This window comes from Lepisosteus oculatus, chromosome 13, assembly GCF_040954835.1.
Source record: "Lepisosteus oculatus isolate fLepOcu1 chromosome 13, fLepOcu1.hap2, whole genome shotgun sequence".
In the NCBI taxonomy this organism is placed as follows: domain Eukaryota; kingdom Metazoa; phylum Chordata; class Actinopteri; order Semionotiformes; family Lepisosteidae; genus Lepisosteus; species Lepisosteus oculatus.
In genome coordinates this window covers 8,440,788-8,462,400 of record NC_090708.1, presented here as the reverse complement: position 1 = coordinate 8,462,400, position 21,613 = coordinate 8,440,788, and the positions used below count along the sequence as shown (strand labels likewise).

At 36.3% G+C, this 21,613-nt stretch overlaps 1 protein-coding gene across 1 annotated transcript; it reads right to left on the bottom strand.

Moving 5' to 3' along the window:
- Positions 1-534: 534 nt before the first annotated feature.
- LOC107079135 (receptor-type tyrosine-protein phosphatase eta-like) lies at positions 535-12,271 on the bottom strand. The gene is made up of 12 exons (XM_069197730.1): positions 12,259-12,271; positions 11,569-11,826; positions 10,910-11,167; positions 10,252-10,509; positions 9,594-9,851; positions 8,934-9,191; positions 8,276-8,533; positions 7,617-7,874; positions 6,960-7,217; positions 6,307-6,564; positions 4,154-4,239; positions 535-2,526 (listed from the first exon to the last, which is right to left on the bottom strand). The coding sequence occupies exons 1-12, from the start codon at positions 12,269-12,271 to the stop codon at positions 2,446-2,448; spliced, it is 2,502 nt and encodes an 833-aa protein (XP_069053831.1). The 3' UTR covers positions 535-2,445.
- Positions 12,272-21,613: the final 9,342 nt, after the last annotated feature.

The following is a 21,613-nucleotide window of genomic DNA, read 5'->3' as shown; positions in this document are numbered from 1 at the left end:
AGGGATGAAGCAAGAATTCTGTGTTGACGCACCAGCAGGGCTGTCTCTAATCCATCACTAGGTGGCAATATTCTGCACTGAGATTGGCTGGGTGGAATTATGGAGATACGGAGATTATGGAGTTTTTTGGGCATGAAATGGATAATACAATAAACTAAAATGTTCCAAGGTTTAAATTAGGTGAAGTTTATGTTTGAATATCTCCCCTTTAAATGTCTCTATTTTTGACGACTTGCAATCTGGTCCTTTATACCAGAGATGTCTGTAACTGATTCGTCTTTTGTTGGTCAAGAGCTCTGTAGAAATAGAAACCAAATGTTGTTCTTCAATACTATGAGTAATTAACAGTATCTTGGGGATTCAGCATGTGGATAATGACACATTTTCTAAAATATTATTTTAATGGTGGAATAAAGGTATTCAATTTGTGTTCTTCCTTGTTCAGTAGAGTTTGAATATTTATATCACACATCTGAAGAAAAAAGGCTATGACAGGCAGGGAAAGCAGATTCAGACCAAGGACAATACAGAATGTTATTTGTTGCGTTGGTTTATTTATTTAGTTTGGACAGGTCTGACATTGATATAGTACAAATACAGAGCATGGTATTAGATGCATTGCAAAAACATGTGTATTAATGTGAGGGTTTTAATTTACTGTAGCTATCAGAAGTTGTAACAGCAAATTGCAGGAGTACTTGAAGACTTTTAGGAATCAAACATAATAATTTACAGTCTCACAAACAGATTCTAAATATACAAAATACAATTTATTGCTTTAAACCAGATACATGCATAAGAACAGCTAACGTAATATAATACATCTGTGAAACAACCTGCTGTGATACAGCTGTCTGATTGTTCACCCACGGTTTACAAAGAGTTAATAACTTCAGAGTTAAAACACATCTACTATAACATATGATATGGCCTACCTTCCAGGTTTTATCAGTCTCATATAATGAGAAATAATAGTCTGCACACAGCAGCCTTCTTGGGTCTAGCTGCAAGGTAGACAGGTTTTGAGGAACTGAGAACTCAGTTCGTCCCTGCTATTGATTGGTGCTGAATATGCTCAGACATTCAGGATGTTGACATAAAAGAGTTCAAATGTCTTATTTCTTTGATCAGGAGAAAATAATAGTGGGTTCACAGACACAAGATTTCTTCTGTTTCAGGAAGAATACTTTGGGCAGAATTCTGTACTTTACTCATTCTCTTGCCAGTTTAGTTGGAGAGAAATGAGAAGCCAGTGAGTTCAGCAACGAAGAATGAATTGGGTGCCAGTTTTTAAGGTATGATATCACAGTTGGTAAGTTGTTGAGATGCTACCAAGTATAGTCCTGGCACCTACTCTGCAGCTCCCCCAGTGATGGATCTTCCTTTGGGTGATGAACAGTGACCTTGGACCCATGGTCTTGGCAAGAAACTACAGACTCAATGGAGCCCATCTGTCTTATAGTGTATATCATCAGACGGTTCAGATTGCAAACAGCTTCATAGTGTCTCTTATCAGAGAAGCCTAAAACCACATTCCTCTGCACTTCAACAGAGGCATCTTGCTGCTTGGCAAAGGCAACAAAACCATTATTGGAAATTAAGAATTAACTCTAAGTGAAATAAAATGCCATGATCCTACACATATCTTATTTAAAGGCTAATTTACATCACTAGTGTGGGGATAGATGACAAATCAAGGAAAAATAAAACCTAAATACATACCTAAACCTAACAATCCGTGCAGTTAAAACATAAATGCATAAATCCATTTTAAAATAGATATTTAACCCTTATTTAAATGTTATGAGGATTTCACAACTAAAACAAATATTCAAATTAGAAAAAATAAGTTGGCTGTGATGTTCAAGCACATTTTGCAAGCTGTTCTGAACAATCTGTGTTTTAGAAACAGGACAGAAAAAAAGCAGAATTACAGGTTGTGTGGAGAAGAATGACTGTGACAATGAGAACAAACAATACTTATGTAGAATGCCAACTTGACAAGCTACCTCCTCCTATCTTTGAATAGCTGTTTACATCTAGAATTATAATGTTGTATTAGAAAAATGCAAGAGTGACATTGTTTCGAAACAAACACAATATGTGAGATACAGTATACTGTATGGGCCTGGTGTGCAATAATCAATAATGACAAGGGTTTGTGCAGGAACATGAAATACTACACCAGAAAATCAAGAACAGAACCAGACAGACAGACTATATTGAACTATACTACGTTGTCCATTATGCATGAAAATTTTAAATAAAAATATTTAATTATTCTGTCCATCAGCAGCAACATAAAAATTCTGAAACCAGATTTTTAAGAGATAAGAGATAAATAGATAAATATTATATGCTTTAGCTTACCATATTACTTTCTGCACATTATAATTGGCTGAAATACCTTGCATTTTCTCCATTAGAATGTTTTACTTTGTGATCTTAATTATTCTTTCTTCTTATTCCTTTGACAGTTATGCTAAACTTCATGCCCTCCATGTATTTCTGAATGATCGTGTTAAGCTGCAAAAAATGTTTAATGACATATGTTAGTGGATTTTCATGAAGCTGTTTTAATTTAAATCAATGTATTCAACTTAAAAGGTGTGCTTATTGGAAATGGAAATATTCTGTTTTTATGTGAAAACAATTGTTTGTTTTGTGACATAACTGTCATTTTTATATAACATTCTATTCATTCTATTAATTATTAACATAACATTTTTATAATATAAAATGTGAATAACCTAGCTATTAACTTTTTTTGTGAAAAGCGAAATAAAAATAATCCAGTCCAGGCAATGACATTAAAAGCTAGAAATGTGTGTAAGAAGCCTTTTAAAATGAAGTAATAATATAAGCTAGTTCAGGATAATTATGACCTTAAAAGTTGCTTTTAATTCATAAAGCACCTTTCTAAACCCAAGGAAGCTGTAAATAGCGATAAAGAAAAAAGTACAATAAAAAGTACAAGAAAAAATCAACAGGAGAATACAGGTTTATACAGATGGATTTGGGGCAATCAGACATAGGGCCTGGTATAAAGTTAACTTAAGAGCTTGAAATTGAAGAGAGTCAAATCATTTGAATTAAAAGAATCTGAGTCATTCCATAACACTGAAGCATTGACAGAGAAGGCACTGTCACCAAACGTCTGTGACTTAGTCCTGGTAAAGTGAGCAAAGGACCAGCCTCAACTGAACGAAGACTATGGGAGGGAGTATAAATATGGTGGAGTTCAGGGATTTATGATAGAGCAAAATTATTTAGAGCCTTGAAAGTCAGTAACAAGATCTTAAATTGAATATGTGAGTTTACTGGCAACCAATGTAGAGTTACGTTTAGGAGTGATATGCTGCCAAGGTCTAGTCTAGCTGCTGAGTACTGGACATACTGCAATCTCTTGAGAAGAGTGTTAGGGAACCCATTCTTTGAGACAAATAGGGACAAGATGTTTTGATGTTGTTTCACATTTGACACTAAAAGGATTTTAGGAAAAGAAGTGGAGTTTTTCATATTTGTAAGCAATTTTAAATTCCCTTATGTAGTAAGTATATAAAGATTTGATTGATCTTTTGATCTCTGGACCTACTATTTGATGTGTTTTGTGTATTTTGAGGTATTGTAAATTTTATAATTACTTCTCTTTTTAAAGTACTGCCTAACCTTTCTGATCCACCATATTTCTCACAGAAAAGACACATGACTCCACTCAATATTCCTATCCTGTTTTGCGGGCAAATTTATTACCTAGCTTTAATTTGCTTATGCTCTGCTTGTGACAGATCTGACAACATGATCAAAATAATGGTAAACAAACATGATGCTTTTTGTAGAAGGATTAAAATGGTCAGAATAAGAATGCACATTTGGAAACTACAAAAAAGTGTTGAAAATGAGGGCACCTCTTTTCACAAAAGGTTGTGGGAGTGTGGATAATAAACTGCCCAGCCTTTCTGTTGGAACTCATACCCATTCGTCTTTCAGAAAATTGCTCGAGAAGATCATGAGATAGTGTATTAAAAACAAAATGATCCAGATGTGTTGAATATGCTCTTTTTGTTTCTAAGCTTCCTTATGTTCTTCTTAAGCAGGACTGTACAACAACACAGTGTGAAGCAAAGAGGACATCTGAATACTGTGAACCTACCTCCTGTAGGAAGACTTCTTGTACACTATTATTAATTTCGGTAGAACTCTGGACTAACAGCTGTAGTCTTGCTGTCACTGGAAATCCTGTAAACATGAAAAAAAAATGGGGGGAAAACAAATTGAAAGGTTTAATAATCCAAACGGTTTTTAAGATGTGAATAAAAAATAAAATACAATAGCATACTGTATGTAAGACAAACCGCTCTGAGGTTTGCTTAGAGCATCATTAATCCTCACTGTCATGAACCCTTGTCTAACTAGACCTCTTTTGCCAGTTATAATCTTAGCATACTGTGAAGATAAATTGCCACTGCCTTCGCCCCAGTTGGTAGATGTTAGGAGAACAAAAAGGCTTTAAATACTACTTAGTCACATTCATTTGCTGAGACTGGTTGGCTAGTGTATAAAGTGTGTCTAGAAGGGAGGCTTGTTTAATTAGCCTCCTTTCTTGCATTCTTTTACTTAATCTACTGTACCACAATTGCGTGATTTTATTGTTTATTGTATTTTTCTGTACTTCAAAATCAAGTAACGATGGTTCACATGCAAGCTAAAATCAACCCACACAGGAGCAGAAAATGTATTTGTATTTGTATTTTTTACTCATTATTTAGAAATCATTCTAAGTTTATCAGAATACATTACAACCACATCTGGTTTGTAATAATATGCACTTTTGAAATTATATGGAACTATAAGAACTATGGACTGTCATGGACTTGAGATTTTAATACCCAGTGGTGCTATTGTTCCTTCTGTAATTGCTGTGGTTGTACTTGGAGATGTTGTTGTGGAGGTTATAGTAATTTAGACTAAAAACACCTGCCTCTGTGAGGTTCCTTGGTCAGGCAGTGAATTTCAAGTTAAGACTCAACCATGAAAACTCAGGAGCTTTCTGACTCACAGATACAGTCATTGACAAGCATGGAGGAGGAGAATGGTGGAAAGAATATAAAAGTCTATGAATATGAGCAGTCTGTCTAACCATCAAGAAATGGAAGTTGCAGCTTTCCAGCGGTTACTGCCTAGATGTCCCTCCAAACTGAGCACCTGGGCAATGAGGAAACTGTTAAGAGATGCCACTAGGAGGCCAACAACAATTTTGAAACAGCTACAGAGTTCATTTGAAGGGAATGCTTCTTCTCCGGAGTGAAAAGCTTGCCAATAGTGGTGTAAAGATAGATGGAGCATAGTTCTAGCAAAAACCTACAGGAAAGCCTATTTCAGACCTAAAACTGGGACAAAACGTAATCCATTTGGATATTAATTCAAACTACAGGACAGGAGATACTGTAAGTGTAGCATAAGAATAAGTGAGAGTATTGTATAACCCAGTCACTGACTTTAATCTTAGATTCTGTGGAAAGGCTTAAAAACTGTTGATTCACAATTGCTCAAGCAACAAGACAAAGCATGATCAAAAGAATGGGAAAGAATTGCACCACAACAGTATGCAAAGTCAATACAGATTTACCAAGAACAAGTTGCGTCTGTAATTGCTGTCAAAGGGCTTTTAACAAATATTGAGTTCATGGGTCTGAATATTTAAGCAATCAAGAATTTTACATTTTTGAGATCGGGAACAGCATTAGACGATTTCAGTTTCAATACTGATGTTATAAACAAAATATTAAAATATTAAAATATGTATGCATCATCTTGAAAGTTCACAAAACACCACGGGAAGAACCTGAATAATTTTGCAAGGCACTCTATGTTCAAATAGTTTTATTAACACAACATTAAAAACAAGAAGGTTGATTATGATAAATAACCTGTTATATTTATTCATTAAGTAACATAATTTGAAAAGTCTAAATATAAGATGAGACTATTTGGATCCATTTGTGATGGCAACAATATGATATACAGTATATAAATATATATACCATAATTAAATCTGAGAAAAAAAGGGAAATATAAAAACAGTAAGTTCAACCCAAAGTATTTTCTCCTTCCCATATATCCATCCTTTACATACTGTAAAATTTGGGGTCGTGGGGGACACAGAGAAAAACTGAGTGGGAACACTTTGATATAAACAAATGTGTTATAAGCACTGCTTAATGTGACTTACTTGATTGATTGCAAAAATATCATTGAGCATTGGACCTGAATTAAAGTTCTTGATTTCAGAGATACTGCACTCACCTGTAAATGTTGTGATGGACACTGGAGCCCCTTCAGTAACATTGTCTGCAGCTACGGCAACAACTTGCAGGGAGTAATTGCTTCCAGGGCTCAGCCCAGTGATCTGAACTGATGAAGTGCTCACTGTCAGAGACTGAGCAGTCGGTCCACTGACTTCAACTCTGTAGCTCCCTACATTTCCAGATGGAGCTGTCCAGCTCATAAGCAGGGAACTTGTGGTGATGTAAGTTGCACTCAAATTGGTGATGGAACCAGGCACTAAATGAGAGAAGAAAGACATTGAAAAGGGGAGAAGTTGTTGACTACACGCAACATATCTAGATAAAAATTGACAATATTTTATGTTGGAAAAAATGCAACATGAATTATAAGGCATTTTCTAGAAAAAAGGCAGATTTCACAAAAGTTGGCATATTTAATGAAAGCATAATTCAATGTGAATTTATTTGATATGATGAAAGATAAATGACAAGAGTGAAGATCAATATAAAATAATATGTCCTTTCCTCAAATCATTTTCTTATGCATCTCTATCAATGAAAATATGGCAATTCAATTTCAGAATTCCAGAAACTGATATTCTTGAAAGTGAGCTAAGGACTAAGATTTGGATGTGAATTTTAAATTCCTCATGTTGAACTTCCTGCACTCACCTGTAAATGTTGTGATGGAGACTGGAGACCCAACAGTAACATTGTCTGCAGCTACGGCAACAACTTGCAGGGAGTAATTGCTTCCAGGGCTCAGCCCAGTGATCTGAACTGATGAAGTGCTCACTGTCAGAGACTGAGCAGTCGGTCCACTGACTTCAACTCTGTAGCTCCCTACATTTCCAGATGGAGCTGTCCAGCTCAGAAGCAGGGAACTTGTGGTGATGCTTCTTATAGTTAAATTGGTGACAGAACCCGGCACTGAAAAAGCGAAATGGGGAAATAATTAAGGTTGTTCCTTTTCATTTTGTTGACATTTCATAAGATACCTTTTAAAAAAATCATAAAGTTGTTTGAATTGTAGACTACATTGAAAAATGCAAGGCAGTACTCTCAGACAATGTGTGATCTAAGTAAAATCCCAAAATGTTTCTAAAACTATTAGATTAATGATGAATTAAATATACACAAAACTGTAATGAGAAAATGAGTTTAAAAATAATAGATGATTTACTTAAAAGCTTCTTTTAGACTTTTCCATTAAAGTTTAACAACAGTAAAATAGCTTAAATGGAGCCACTGGACTTAGATAAATGTTTCAGACATGACTGAGCTTTGCATATGTATTACCATTTTTGACTTCAAAGATGTTACCCTCACCTGTAAATGTTGTGATGGACGTTGGAGCCCCAAAATTAATATTGTCTGCAGCTACAGCAACAACTTGCAGGGAGTAATTACTTCCAGGGCTCAACCCAGTGATCTGAACTGATGAAGTGCTCACTGTCAGAGACTGAGCAGTCGGTCCACTGACTTCAACTCTGTAGCTCCCTACATTTCCAGATGGAGCTGTCCAGCTCAGAAGCAGGGAACTTGTGGTGATGTCACTTGCAGTCAAATTGGTGATGGAACCAGGCACTGAATTAGAGAAAGAAAGATATATTGAAAAAGAGAGGATTTGACAAGTTTTTTACACTACACAAGATATCTAGATAAAAACTGATAACATATTATGTTGGAAAAAATCCAATATGAATCATAAGGCATTTTCTAGAAAAGGGCAGATTTCAGAAAAGTTGGCATGTTTAATGAAAGCATTATTCAATGTGAATTTATTTGATATGACGAAAGATAAATGACAAGAGTGAAGATCGATATAAAATATGTCCTTTCCTCTAATCATTGTCTTATACATCTCTATCATGAAAATATGACAATTCAATTTCAGAATTCCAGAAACTGATATTCTTAAGAGTGAGCTAAGGACTAAGATTTGGATGTGAATTTTAAATTCCTCGTGTTGAACTTCCTGCACTCACCTGTAAATGTTGTGATGGAGACTGGAGACCCAACAGTAACATTGTCTGCAGCTACAGCAACAACTTGCAGGGAGTAATTGCTTCCAGGGCTCAGCCCAGTGATCTGAACTGATGAAGTGCTCACTGTCAGAGACTGAGCAGTCGGTCCACTGACTTCAACTCTGTAGCTCCCTACATTTCCAGATGGAGCTGTCCAGCTCAGAAGCAGGGAACTTGTGGTGATGTAAGTTGCACTCAAATTGGTGATGGAACCAGGCACTGAATGAGAGAAGAAAGACATTGAAAAGGGGAGAATTTGAGAAGTTGTTGACTACACGCAACATATCTAGATAAAAACTGACAATATTTTATGTTGGAAAAAATGCAACATGAATTATAAGGCATTTTCTAGAAAAAAGGCAGATTTCACAAAAGTTGGCATATTTAATAAAAGCATAATTCAAAGTGAATTTATTTGATATGATGAAAGATAAATTACAAGAGTGAAGATCAATATAAAATAATATGTCCCTTCCTCAAATCATTTTCTTATGCATCTCTATCAATGAAAATATGGCAATTCAATTTCAGAATTCCAGAAACTGATATTCTTGAAAGTGAGCTGACTAAGATTTGGATGTGAATTTTAAATTCCTCGTGTTGAACTTCCTGCACTCACCTGTAAATGTTGTGATGGAGACTGGAGACCCAACAGTAACATTGTCTGCAGCTACGGCAACAACTTGCAGGGAGTAATTGCTTCCAGGGCTCAGCCCAGTGATCTGAACTGATGAAGTGCTCAATGTCAGAAACTGAGCAGTTGGTCCACTGACTTCAACTCTGTAGCTCCCTACATCTCCAGATGGAGCTGTCCAGCTCAGAACCAGTGAACTTGTGGTGATGCTTCTTGTAGTTAAACTGGTGACAGAACCTGGCACTGAAAAATAGAAATGGGGAAATAATTAAGGTTGTTCCTTTTTCATTTTGTTGACATTTCATAAGATACCTTTTAAAAAAATCATAAGGTTGCTTGACTTGTAGACTACATTGATAAATACAAGGCAGTACTCTCAGACAATGTGTGATCTAAGTAAAATCCCAAAATGTTTCTAAAACTATTATAGGTTAATGATGAATTAAATATACACAAAACTGTAATGAGAAAATGAGTTTAAAAATAATATATGATTTACTTAAAAGCTTCTTTTAGACTTTTCCATTAAAGTTTAACAACAGTAAAATAGCTTAAATGGAGCCACTGGACTTATTTGAATGTTTCAGACATGACTGAGCTTTGCATATGTATTACCATTTTTGACTTCAAAGATGTTAACCTCACCTGTAAATGTTGTGATGGACGTTGGAGCCCCAAAATTAATATTGTCTGCAGCTACGGCAAGAACTTGCAGGGAGTAATTGCTTCCAGGGCTCAGCCCAGTGATCTGAACTGATGAAGTGCTCACTGTCAGAGACTGAGCAGTCGGTCCACTGACTTCAACTCTGTAGCTCCCTACATTTCCAGATGGGGCTGTCCAGCTCAGAAGCAGGGAACTTGTGGTGATGTAAGTTGCACTCAAATTGGTGATGGAACCAGGCACTGAATGAGAGAAGAAAGACATTGAAAAGGGGAGAATTTGAGAAGTTGTTGACTACAGGCAACATATCTAGATAAAAATTGACAATATTTTATGCTGGAAAAAATGCAACATGAATTATAAGGCATTTTCCAGAAAAGGGCAGATTTCACAAAAGTTGGCATATTTAATGAAAGCATAATTCAACATGAATTTATATGATATGATGAAAGATAAATGACAAGAGTGAAGATCAATATAAAATAATATGTCCTTTCCTCAAATCATTGTCTTATACATCTCTATCATGAAATATGACAATTCAATTTCAGAATTCCAGAAACTGATATTCTTGAAAGTGAGCTAAGGACTAAGATTTGGATGTGAATTTTAAATTCCTCATGTTGAACTTCCTGCACTCACCTGTAAATGTTGTGATGGAGACTGGAGATCCAACAGTAACATTGTCTGCAGCTACGGCAACAACTTGCAGGGAGTAATTGCTTCCAGGGCTCAGCCCAGTGATCTGAACTGATGAAGTGCTCACTGTCAGAGACTGAGCAGTCGGTCCACTGACTTCAACTCTGTAGCTCCCTACATTTCCAGATGGAGCTGTCCAGCTCAGAAGCAGGGAACTTGTGGTGATGCTTCTTGTAGTTAAATTGGTGACAGAACCCGGTACTGAAAAAGCGAAATGGGGAAATAATTAAGGTTGTTCCTTTTTCATTTTGTTGACATTTCACAAGATACCTTTTAAAAAAATCATAAAGTTGTTTGAATTGTAGACTACATTGAAAAATGCAAGGCAGTACTCTCAGACAATGTGTGATCTAAGTAAAATCTCAGAATGTTTCTAAAACTATTAGATTAATGATGAATTAAATATACACAAAACTGTAATGAGAAAATGAGTTTAAAAATAATAGATGATTTACTTAAAAGCTTCTTTTAGACTTTTCCATTAAAGTTTAACAACAGTAAAATAGCTTAAATGGAGCCACTGGACTTATATAAATGTTTCAGACATGACTGAGCTTTGCATATATATTACCATTTTTGACTTCAAAGATGTTACCCTCACCTGTAAATGTTGTGATGGACGTTGGAGACCCAAAATTAATATTGTCTGCAGCTAAGGCAACAACTTGCAGGGAGTAATTGCTTCCAGGGCTCAGCCCAGTGATCTGAACTGATGAAGTGCTCACTGTCAGAGACTGAGCAATCGGTCCACTGACTTCAACTCTGTAGCTCCCTACATTTCCAGATGGAGCTGTCCAGCTCAGAAGCAGGGAACTTGTGGTGATGTCACTTGCAGTCAAATTGGTGATGGAACCAGGCACTGAATGAGAGAAAGAAAGATATATTGAAAAAGAGAGGATTTGACAAGTTTTTCACACTACACAAGATATCTAGATAAAAACATAACATTTTATGTTGGAAAATATCCAATATGAATCATAAGGCATTTTCTAGAAAAAGACAGATTTCACAAAAGTTGGCATGTTTAATGAAAGCATTATTCAACATGAATTTATTTTATATCATGAAAGATAAATGACAAAAATGAAAATCGATATAAAATAATATGCCCTTTCTCAAATCATTGTCTTATGCATCTCTATCAATGAAAATATGACAATTCACATTTAACTTCCAGAAACTGATATTCTTAAGAGTGAGCTAAGGACTAAGATTTGGATGTGAATTTTAAATTCCTCGTGTTGAACTTCCTGAACTCACCTGTAAATGTTGTGATGGAGACTGGAGACCCAACAGTAACATTGTCTGCAGCTACAGCAACAACCTGCAGGGAGTAATTGCTTCCAGGGCTCAGCCCAGTGATCTGAACTGATGAAGTGCTCACTGTCAGAGACTGAGCAGTCGGTCCACTGACTTCAACTCTGTAGCTCCCTAGATTTCCAGATGGAGCTGTCCAGCTCAGAAGCAGGGAACTTGTGGTGATGTCTCTTGCAGTCAAATTGGTGATGGAACCAGGCACTGAATGAGAGAAAGAAAGATATATTGAAAAAGAGAGGATTTGACAAGTTTTTCACACTACACAAGATATCTAGATAAAAACTGATAACATTTTATGTTGGAAAAAATCCAATATGAATCATAAGGCATTTTCTAGAAAAAGGCAGATCTCACAAAAGTTGGCATGTTTAATGAAAGCATTATTCAACGTGAATTTTTTGATATGATAAAAGCTAAATAACAAGAGTGAAGATCGATATAAAATAATATGTCCTTTCTCAAATCATTGTCTTATGCATCTCTATAAATGAAAATATGACAATTCAATTTCAGAATTCTAGAAACTGATATTCTTGAAAGTTAGCTAAGGACTAAGATTTGGATGTGAATTTTAAATTCCTCGTGTTGAACTTCCTGCACTCACCTGTAAATGTTGTGATGGAGACTGGAGACCCAACAGTAACATTGTCTGCAGCTACGGCAACAACCTGCAGGGAGTAATTGCTTCCAGGGCTCAGCCCAGTGATCTGAACTGATGAAGTGCTCACTGTCAGAGACTGAGCAGTCGGTCCACTGACTTCAACTCTGTAGCTCCCTACATTTCCAGATGGAGCTGTCCAGCTCAGAAGCAGGGAACTTGTGGTGATGTCACTTGCAGTCAAATTGGTGATGGAACCAGGCACTGAATGAGAGAAAGAAAGATATATTGAAAAAGAGAGGATTTGACAAGTTTTTCACACTACACAAGATATCTAGATAAAAACATAACATTTTATGTTGGAAAAAATCCAATATGAATCATAAGGCATTTTCTAGAAAAAGGCAGATTTCACAAAAGTTGGCATATTTAATAAAAGCATTATTCAACATGAATTTATTTTATATCATGAAAGATAAATGACAAAAATGAAGATAGATATAAAATAATATGCCCTTTCTCAAATCATTGTCTTGTGCATCTCTCTCAATGAAAATATGACAATTCACATTTACCTTCCAAAAACTGATATTCTTAAGAGTGAGCTAAGGACTAAGATTTGGATGTGAATTTTACATTCCTCGTGTTGAACTTCCTGCACTCACCTGTGAATGTTGTGATGGAGACTGGAGACCCAACAGTAACATTGTCTGCAGCTACAGCAACAACCTCCAGGGAGTAATTGCTTCCAGGGCTCAGCCCAGTGATCTGAACTGATGAAGTGCTCACTGTCAGAGACTGAGCAGTCAGTCCACTGACTTCAACTCTGTAGCTCCCTACATTTCCAGATGGAGCTGTCCAGCTCAGAAGCAGGGAACTTGTGGTGATGTTACTTGCAGTCAAATTGGTGATGGAACCAGACACTGAATGAGAGTAAAAAAGATATATTGAAAAAGTGAGGATTTGACAAGTTTTTCACACTACGCAAGATATCTAGATAAAAACTGATAACATTTTACGTTGGAAAAAATCCAATATGAATAATAAGGCATTTTCTAGAAAAAGGCAGATTTCACAAACCTTGGCATATTTAATGAAAGCATTATTCAACATGAATTTATTTTATATAATGAAAGATAAATGACAAAAATGAAGATCGATATAAAATAATATGCCCTTTCTCAAATCATTGTCTTATGCATCTCTATCAATGAAAATATGACAATTCACATTTAACTTCCAGAAACTGATATTCTTAAGAGTGAGCTAAGGACTAAGATTTGGATGTGAATTTTAAATTCCTCGTGTTGAACTTCCTGCACTCACCTGTAAATGTTGTGATGGAGACTGGAGACCCAACAGTAACATTGTCTGCAGCTACGGCAACAACCTGCAGGGAGTAATTGCTTCCAGGGCTCAGCCCAGTGATCTGAACTGATGAAGTGCTCACTGTCAGAGACTGAGCAGTCGGTCCACTGACTTCAACTCTGTAGCTCCCTACATTTCCAGATGGAGCTGTCCAGTTCAGAAGCAGGGAACTTGTGTTGATGTTACTTGCAGTCAAATTGGTGATGGACCCAGGCACTGAATTAGAGAAAGAAAGATATATTTAAAAAGAGAGGATTTGAAAAGTTTTTCACACTACACAAGATATCTAGATAAAAACTGATAACATTTTATGTTGGAATAAATCCAATATGAATCATAAGGCATTTTCTAGAAAAAGGCAGATTTCACAAAAGTTGGCATATTTAATGAAAGCTTTATTCAACATGAATTTATTTTATGTAATGAAAGATAAACGACAAAAATGAAGATCGATATAAAATAATATGACCTTTCTCAAATCATTGTCTTATGCATCTCTCTCAACGAAAATATGACAATTCACATTTAACTTCCAGAAACTGATATTCTTAAGAGTGAGCTAAGGACTAAGATTTGGATGTGAATTTTAAATTCCTCGTGTTGAACTTCCTGCACTCACCTGTAAATGTTGTGATGGAGACTGGAGACCCAACAGTAACATTGTCTGCAGCTACGGCAACAACCTGCAGGGAGTAATTGCTTCCAGGGCTCAGCCCAGTGATCTGAACTGATGAAGTGCTCACTGTCAGAGACTGAGCAGTCGGTCCACTGACTTCAACTCTGTAGCTCCCTACATTTCCAGATGGAGCTGTCCAGCTCAGAAGCAGGGAACTTGTGGTGATGTTACTTGCAGTCAAATTGGTGATGGAACCAGACACTGAATGAGAGTAAAAAAGATATATTGAAAAAGTGAGGATTTGACAAGTTTTTCACACTACGCAAGATATCTAGATAAAAACTGATAACATTTTACGTTGGAAAAAATCCAATATGAATAATAAGGCATTTTCTAGAAAAAGGCAGATTTCACAAACCTTGGCATATTTAATGAAAGCATTATTCAACATGAATTTATTTTATATAATGAAAGATAAATGACAAAAATGAAGATCGATATAAAATAATATGCCCTTTCTCAAATCATTGTCTTATGCATCTCTATCAATGAAAATATGACAATTCACATTTAACTTCCAGAAACTGATATTCTTAAGAGTGAGCTAAGGACTAAGATTTGGATGTGAATTTTAAATTCCTCGTGTTGAACTTCCTGCACTCACCTGTAAATGTTGTGATGGAGACTGGAGACCCAACAGTAACATTGTCTGCAGCTACGGCAACAACCTGCAGGGAGTAATTGCTTCCAGGGCTCAGCCCAGTGATCTGAACTGATGAAGTGCTCACTGTCAGAGACTGAGCAGTCGGTCCACTGACTTCAACTCTGTAGCTCCCTACATTTCCAGATGGAGCTGTCCAGCTCAGAAGCAGGGAACTTGTGGTGATGTTACTTGCAGTCAAATTGGTGATGGACCCAGGCACTGAATGAGAGAAAGAAATATATATTGAAAAAGAGGGGATTTGACAAGTTTTTCACACTACACAAGATATCTAGATAAAAACTGATAACATTTTATGTTGGAAAATATCCAATATGAATCATAAGGCATTTTGTAGAAAAAGACAGATTTCACAAAAGTTGGCATGTTTAATGAAAGCATTATTCAACATGAATTTATTTTATATCATGAAAGATAAATGACAAAAATGAAGATCGATATAAAATAATATGCCCTTTCTCAAATCATTGTCTTATGCATCTCTATCAATGAAAATATGACAATTCACATTTAACTTCCAGAAACTGATATTCTTAAGAGTGAGCTAAGGACTAAGATTTGGATGTGAATTTTAAATTCCTCGTGTTGAACTTCCTGCACTCACCTGTAAATGTTGTGATGGAGACTGGAGACCCAACAGTAACATTGTCTGCAGCTACGGCAACAACCTGCAGGGAGTAATTGCTTCCAGGGCTCAGCCCAGTGATCTGAACTGATGAAGTGCTCACTGTCAGAGACTGAGCAGTCGGTCCACTGACTTCAACTCTGTAGCTCCCTACATTTCCAGATGGAGCTGTCCAGCTCAGAAGCAGGGAACTTGTGGTGATGTGACTTGCAGTCAAATTGGTGATGGAACTAGGCACTGAATGAGAGAAAGAAAGATATATTGAAAAAGAGAGGATTTGACAAGTTTTTCACACTACACAAGATATCTAGATGAAAACTGATAACATTTTATGTTGGAAAAAATCCAATATGAATCATAAGGCATTTTCTAGAAAATGGCAGATTTCACAAAATTTGGCATATTTAATGAAAGCATTATTCAACATGAATTTATTTTATATCATGAAAGATAAGTGACAAAAATGAAGATCGATATAAAATAATATGCCCTTTCTCAAATCATTGTCTTATGCATCTCTATCAATGAAAATATGACAATTCACATTTAACTTCCAGAAACTGATATTCTTAAGAGTGAGCTAAGGACTAAGATTTGGATGTGAATTTTACATTCCTCGTGTTGAACTTCCTGCACTCACCTGTGAATGTTGTGATGGAGACTGGAGACCCAACAGTAACATTGTCTGCAGCTACAGCAACAACCTCCAGGGAGTAATTGCTTCCAGGGCTCAGCCCAGTGATCTGAACTGATGAAGTGCTTACTGTCAGAGACTGAGCAGTCGGTCCACTGACTTCAACTCTGTAGCTCCCTACATTTCCAGATGGAGCTGTCCAGCTCAGAAGAAGGGAACTTGTGGTGATGTTACTTGCAGTCAAATTGGTGATGGAACCAGACACTGAATGAGAGTAAAAAAGATATATTGAAAAAGTGAGGATTTGACAAGTTTTTCACACTACACAAGATATCTAGATAAAAAATGATAACATTTTATGTTGGAAAAAATCAAATATGAATCATAAGGCATTTTCTAGAAAAAGGCAGATCTCACAAAAGTTGGCATGTTTAATGAAAGCATTATTCAACGTGAATTTATTTGATATGATAAAAGCTAAATAACAAGAGTGAAGATCGATATAAAATAATATGCCCTTTCTCAAATTATTGTCTTATGCATCTCTATAAATCAAAATATGACAATTCACATTTAACTTCCAGAAACTGATATTCTTGAAAGTTAGTTAAGGACTAAGATTTGGATGTGAATTTTTAAATTCCTCGTGTTGAACTTCCTGCACTCACCTGTAAATGTTGTGATGGAGACTGGAGACCCAACAGTAACATTGTCTGCAGCTACAGCAACAACCTGCAGGGAGTAATTGCTTCCAGGGCTCAGCCCAGTGATCTGAACTGATGAAGTGCTCACTGTCAGAGACTGAGCAGTCGGTCCACTGACTTCAACTCTGTAGCTCCCTACATTTCCAGATGGAGCTGTCCAGCTCAGAAGCAGGGAACTTGTGGTGATGTCACTTGCAGTCAAATTGGTGATGGAACCAGGCACTGAATGAGAGAAAGAAATATATATTGAAAAAGAGGGGATTTGACAAGTTTTTCACACTACACAAGATATCTAGATAAAAACTGATAACATTTTATGTTGGAAAATATCCAATATGAATCATAAGGCATTTTCTAGAAAAAGGCAGATTTCACAAAAGTTGGCATGTTTAATGAAAGCATTATTCAACATGAATTTATTTTATATCATGAAAGATAAATGACAAAAATGAAAATCGATATAAAATAATATGCCCTTTCTCAAAGCATTGTCTTATGCATCTCTATCAATGAAAATATGACAATTCACATTTAACTTCCAGAAACTGATATTCTTAAGAGTGAGCTAAGGACTAAGATTTGGATGTGAATTTTTAAATTCCTCGTGTTGAACTTCCTGCACTCACCTGTAAATGTTGTGATGGAGACTGGAGACCCAACAGTAACATTGTCTGCAGCTACAGCAACAACCTGCAGGGAGTAATTGCTTCCAGGGCTCAGCCCAGTGATCTGAACTGATGAAGTGCTCACTGTCAGAGACTGAGCAGTCGGTCCACTGACTTCAACTCTGTAGCTCCCTACATTTCCAGATGGAGCTGTCCAGCTCAGAAGCAGGGAACTTGTGGTGATGTTACTTGCAGTCAAATTGGTGATGGAACCAGACACTGAATGAGAGTAAAAAAGATATATTGAAAAAGTGAGGATTTGACAAGTTTTTCACACTACGCAAGATATCTAGATAAAAACTGATAACATTTTACGTTGGAAAAAATCCAATATGAATAATAAGGCATTTTCTAGAAAAAGGCAGATTTCACAAACCTTGGCATATTTAATGAAAGCATTATTCAACATGAATTTATTTTATATAATGAAAGATAAATGACAAAAATGAAGATCGATATAAAATAATATGCCCTTTCTCAAATCATTGTCTTATGCATCTCTATCAATGAAAATATGACAATTCACATTTAACTTCCAGAAACTGATATTCTTAAGAGTGAGCTAAGGACTAAGATTTGGATGTGAATTTTAAATTCCTCGTGTTGAACTTCCTGCACTCACCTGTAAATGTTGTGATGGAGACTGGAGACCCAACAGTAACATTGTCTGCAGCTACGGCAACAACCTGCAGGGAGTAATTGCTTCCAGGGCTCAGCCCAGTGATCTGAACTGATGAAGTGCTCACTGTCAGAGACTGAGCAGTCGGTCCACTGACTTCAACTCTGTAGCTCCCTACATTTCCAGATGGAGCTGTCCAGTTCAGAAGCAGGGAACTTGTGTTGATGTTACTTGCAGTCAAATTGGTGATGGACCCAGGCACTGAATTAGAGAAAGAAAGATATATTTAAAAAGAGAGGATTTGAAAAGTTTTTCACACTACACAAGATATCTAGATAAAAACTGATAACATTTTATGTTGGAATAAATCCAATATGAATCATAAGGCATTTTCTAGAAAAAGGCAGATTTCACAAAAGTTGGCATATTTAATGAAAGCTTTATTCAACATGAATTTATTTTATGTAATGAAAGATAAACGACAAAAATGAAGATCGATATAAAATAATATGACCTTTCTCAAATCATTGTCTTATGCATCTCTCTCAACGAAAATATGACAATTCACATTTAACTTCCAGAAACTGATATTCTTAAGAGTGAGCTAAGGACTAAGATTTGGATGTGAATTTTAAATTCCTCGTGTTGAACTTCCTGCACTCACCTGTAAATGTTGTGATGGAGACTGGAGACCCAACAGTAACATTGTCTGCAGCTACGGCAACAACCTGCAGGGAGTAATTGCTTCCAGGGCTCAGCCCAGTGATCTGAACTGATGAAGTGCTCACTGTCAGAGACTGAGCAGTCGGTCCACTGACTTCAACTCTGTAGCTCCCTACATTTCCAGATGGAGCTGTCCAGCTCAGAAGCAGGGAACTTGTGGTGATGTTACTTGCAGTCAAATTGGTGATGGAACCAGACACTGAATGAGAGTAAAAAAGATATATTGAAAAAGTGAGGATTTGACAAGTTTTTCACACTACGCAAGATATCTAGATAAAAACTGATAACATTTTACGTTGGAAAAAATCCAATATGAATAATAAGGCATTTTCTAGAAAAAGGCAGATTTCACAAACCTTGGCATATTTAATGAAAGCATTATTCAACATGAATTTATTTTATATAATGAAAGATAAATGACAAAAATGAAGATCGATATAAAATAATATGCCCTTTCTCAAATCATTGTCTTATGCATCTCTATCAATGAAAATATGACAATTCACATTTAACTTCCAGAAACTGATATTCTTAAGAGTGAGCTAAGGACTAAGATTTGGATGTGAATTTTAAATTCCTCGTGTTGAACTTCCTGCACTCACCTGTAAATGTTGTGATGGAGACTGGAGACCCAACAGTAACATTGTCTGCAGCTACGGCAACAACCTGCAGGGAGTAATTGCTTCCAGGGCTCAGCCCAGTGATCTGAACTGATGAAGTGCTCACTGTCAGAGACTGAGCAGTCGGTCCACTGACTTCAACTCTGTAGCTCCCTACATTTCCAGATGGAGCTGTCCAGCTCAGAAGCAGGGAACTTGTGGTGATGTTACTTGCAGTCAAATTGGTGATGGAACCAGACACTGAATGAGAGTAAAAAAGATATATTGAAAAAGTGAGGATTTGACAAGTTTTTCACACTACGCAAGATATCTAGATAAAAACTGATAACATTTTACGTTGGAAAAAATCCAATATGAATAATAAGGCATTTTCTAGAAAAAGGCAGATTTCACAAACCTTGGCATATTTAATGAAAGCATTATTCAACATGAATTTATTTTATATAATGAAAGATAAATGACAAAAATGAAGATCGATATAAAATAATATGCCCTTTCTCAAATCATTGTCTTATGCATCTCTATCAATGAAAATATGACAATTCACATTTAACTTCCAGAAACTGATATTCTTAAGAGTGAGCTAAGGACTAAGATTTGGATGTGAATTTTAAATTCCTCGTGTTGAACTTCCTGCACTCACCTGTAAATGTTGTGATGGAGACTGGAGACCCAACAGTAACATTGTCTGCAGCTACGGCAACAACCTGCAGGGAGTAATTGCTTCCAGGGCTCAGCCCAGTGATCTGAACTGATGAAGTGCTCACTGTCAGAGACTGAGCAGTCGGTCCACTGACTTCAACTCTGTAGCTCCCTACATTTCCAGATGGAGCTGTCCAGCTCAGAAGCAGGGAACTTGTGGTGATGTCACTTGCAGTCAAATTGGTGATGGAACCAGGCACTGAATGAGAGAAAGAAATATATATTGAAAAAGAGGGGATTTGACAAGTTTTTCACACTACACAAGATATCTAGATAAAAACTGATAACATTTTATGTTGGAAAATATCCAATATGAATCATAAGGCATTTTGTAGAAAAAGACAGATTTCACAAAAGTTGGCATGTTTAATGAAAGCATTATTCAACATGAATTTATTTTATATCATGAAAGATAAATGACAAAAATGAAGATCGATATAAAATAATATGCCCTTTCTCAAATCATTGTCTTATGCATCTCTATCAATGAAAATATGACAATTCACATTTAACTTCCAGAAACTGATATTCTTAAGAGTGAGCTAAGGACTAAGATTTGGATGTGAATTTTAAATTCCTCGTGTTGAACTTCCTGCACTCACCTGTAAATGTTGTGATGGAGACTGGAGACCCAACAGTAACATTGTCTGCAGCTACAGCAACAACCTGCAGGGAGTAATTGCTTCCGGGGCTCAGCCCAGTGATCTGAACTGATGAAGTGCTCACTGTCAGAGACTGAGCAGTCGGTCCACTGACTTCAACTCTGTAGCTCCCTACATTTCCAGATGGAGCTGTCCAGCTCAGAAGCAGGGAACTTGTGGTGATGTTACTTGCAGTCAAATTGGTGATGGACCCAGGCACTGAATGAGAGAAAGAAATATATATTTGAAAAGAGAGGATTTGAAAAGTTTTTCACACTATACAAGATATCTAGATAAAAACTGATAACATTTTACGTTGGAAAAAATCCAATATGAATCATAAGGCATTTTCCAGAAAAAGGCAGATTTCACAAACCTTGGCATATTTAATTAAAGCATTATTCAACATGAATTTATATCATATAATGAAAGATAAATGACAAAAATGAAGATCGATATAAAATAATATGCCCTTTCGCAAATCATTGTCTTATGCATCTCTATCAATGAAAATATGACAATTCACATTTAACTTCCAGAAACTGATATTCTTAAGAGTGAGCTAAGGACTAAGATTTGGATGTGAATTTTAAATTCCTCGTGTTGAACTTCCTGCACTCACCTGTAAATGTTGTGATGGAGACTGGAGACCCAACAGTAACATTGTCTGCAGCTACGGCAACAACCTGCAGGGAGTAATTGCTTCCAGGGCTCAGCCCAGTGATCTGAACTGATGAAGTGCTCACTGTCAG

Bases quoted from the DNA above. Each gene is read 5' to 3' on its own strand.
- LOC107079135 (XM_069197730.1), bottom strand. The intron at 7,875-8,275 runs GTGAGTGCAGGA...TCTCTAATTCAG, and splicing joins CTCCATCACAACATTTACAG to TGCCTGGTTCCATCACCAAT. The intron at 7,218-7,616 runs GTGAGGGTAACA...TCGCTTTTTCAG, and splicing joins GTCCATCACAACATTTACAG to TGCCGGGTTCTGTCACCAAT.